This window comes from Cucurbita pepo, chromosome LG02 (assembly GCF_002806865.2).
Source record: "Cucurbita pepo subsp. pepo cultivar mu-cu-16 chromosome LG02, ASM280686v2, whole genome shotgun sequence".
Classification (NCBI taxonomy): Eukaryota; Viridiplantae; Streptophyta; class Magnoliopsida; order Cucurbitales; family Cucurbitaceae; genus Cucurbita; species Cucurbita pepo.
This window is the reverse complement of record NC_036639.1, coordinates 12,067,703-12,069,796: the sequence shown is the minus strand read 5'-3', so window position 1 is coordinate 12,069,796 and position 2,094 is coordinate 12,067,703. Positions and strand designations below refer to the sequence as shown.

The 2,094-nt window shown below is 42.4% G+C and overlaps 1 protein-coding gene across 1 annotated transcript; it reads left to right on the top strand.

Annotated features, from left to right (window-relative positions):
• The first annotated feature begins 1,473 nt into the window (after window positions 1–1,473).
• LOC111787886 (transcription factor CSA-like) lies at window positions 1,474–2,052 on the top strand. The gene is made up of 2 exons (XM_023667979.1): window positions 1,474–1,618; window positions 1,695–2,052. Exons 1-2 carry the CDS (start codon window positions 1,480–1,482, stop codon window positions 2,042–2,044), a joined length of 489 nt encoding a protein of 162 aa, XP_023523747.1. The 5' UTR covers window positions 1,474–1,479; the 3' UTR covers window positions 2,045–2,052.
• Window positions 2,053–2,094: the final 42 nt, after the last annotated feature.

The following is a 2,094-nucleotide window of genomic DNA, read 5'->3' as shown; positions in this document are numbered from 1 at the left end:
CAGTGTGCCAGGAGTTGAGACAAAGACAAAGACATAGACAAAGACATAGACATAGACATGCATGATGTTAGGCATCACACACCTACATTACTTTTACTTGCATCCCTCAACCTACCCATGTTCATTTCCAATCAAACACACTTAATTACTCGTCGTTGATCTACGTTCTCGTTCCACTTCTCTCTCTACACGCTATAAATGATCAGTGTCTCCATGTCGTCCAAGTAGGTCATGTGCTAGATGATCAGTGTCTTCAAGTCTAGTTAGGTTTTTAGGCTACATGATCAGTGTATTCAAGTCTACTTAGGTTTATAGGCTACATGATCAGTGTCTTCAAGTTTGATTAGGGTTACAGGCTAGATGATCAGTGTCCTTGGATCTGGTAAGGATCACAAGCTAGATGATCAGTGTCTTCAATTATGATTAGAGTCACCATAGATGATCTATTTTTTTAACAAATTTGGATCGTAGACATATCTAACTCTAATAAATAGTTATTTATGGAGTATTTTTTATTACTTGTACTGGTGTGGTTGTATGGGGTCAGCTATTAGTTTGTGTGTGTGTCTCTCTAGTACATCTTTGTTATGACAGAAATTGAATGGAAACGTCTGCTATTGGGTTTCCCAGACACTGAAACCAGATACAATATCATTATTATAATGAACTATGAACAACAATCATCCTAAAATCCAATGCTTTGGATGATTTCAAACTGGAGTTCCGACACCGTATCATACTATTGTAGAGGTTATTTGTTAGGTGATACTACATCGATTCGAGAGAAGAACAGAGTATTCTTTGTAAGGGTGTGAAAATTTCTTTTTAACATACGTATTTTAAAACTTTGAGGGAAAGCTCGAAAGGAAAAGTTTAAAGAGGATAATATTTGTTAGCGGTGGGTTTGAGGGGAAGCTCGAAAGGAAAAGTCCAAAGAGGACAATATTTGTTAACAGTAGGTTTGAGTTTTTACAAATGGTATCAGAGTAGACACTGAGTAGTGTGTTAGCAAGGACTCTGAGCCCTGATGAAGGGGTGGACACTCGGTGGGCCCTAAGGGGAGTGGACTGTGAGATTCCATATCAATTGGAGAAATGAATGAGTGTCAGCGACAACGTAGGCCCCTAAGGGGAGTGGATTGTGAGATTGTGAGATCCCACGTCGGTTAAGAAGGAAGACGCGTTTTTTAAACTTTGAGGGAAAGTCCAAAAAAGGTATTATATCTGCTAGCTGTGAGGTTGAACTATTACATGCTCCTACTAGCTGTGAGGTTGAACTGTTACATGCTCCTAATAGGTAGTATCAGACGGTGGTGTCGTAGCCAAACCAAACATTATAAACTAAGTAGCACACTCAAACAACCCATGTCCCTCTAAACTAGAAAAAACTGGTCAATGACATGTTTTACTTTCCCCACCCACAACCACAAGCACTCTAGAGTACGCCACTGAGTATCATATTATGGCTACCAAAAGGGACATGAATTCAGGCACCAACGCGAAGGGTTGTGCGAGAGGGCACTGGAGGCCAGCAGAGGACGCCAAGCTGAAGGAGGTGGTCGCCCTATACGGCCCCCAAAACTGGAACCTCATCGCGGAGAAACTGGACGGCAGATCTGGTAGTGTGGTGGTTTAAAGTCACAAGTTTTGAAGGTAATTCACTGACATGGGGGGTTGTTGTTTTGGACAAGGTAGGTAAGAGCTGCAGGCTGCGATGGTTCAACCAGCTGGACCCGAGGATCAACCGAGGAGCCTTCACACACGAGGAAGAGGAGAGGCTAATGCAGGCGCATAGAGTTCACGGCAACAAATGGGCCATGATTGCCAGGATGTTTCCTGGGCGCACTGATAATGGTGTCAAGAATCATTGGCATGTCATCATGGCTAGAAAATGTAGACACCATTTTGCTGCTGGAAGGCGGCGCAGGAGAACGACAACCTCGGATGAAGATTCAGCTACAAATGAACCGCCGTCGTTTATGGACCGGAGTGTTGAACCGGCGTTGTTCTTCGACTTTCTTGGAGTAGGAGGTGGACCCACATGAAAGGTAAAGATCCATCTAAGTTTTTTTTTTTTTTTTTTTTTTTTTTTTTT

What these genes read in the sequence shown, in the direction of transcription:
- LOC111787886 (XM_023667979.1), top strand. Translation starts at nt 1,480, where the DNA reads ATGAATTCAGGCACCAACGCGAAGGGTTGTGCGAGAGGGCACTGGAGG. An exon ending in GAAACTGGACGGCAGATCTG is followed by an intron (nt 1,619 to 1,694) that starts GTAGTGTGGTGG and finishes TGGACAAGGTAG; the next exon opens with GTAAGAGCTGCAGGCTGCGA.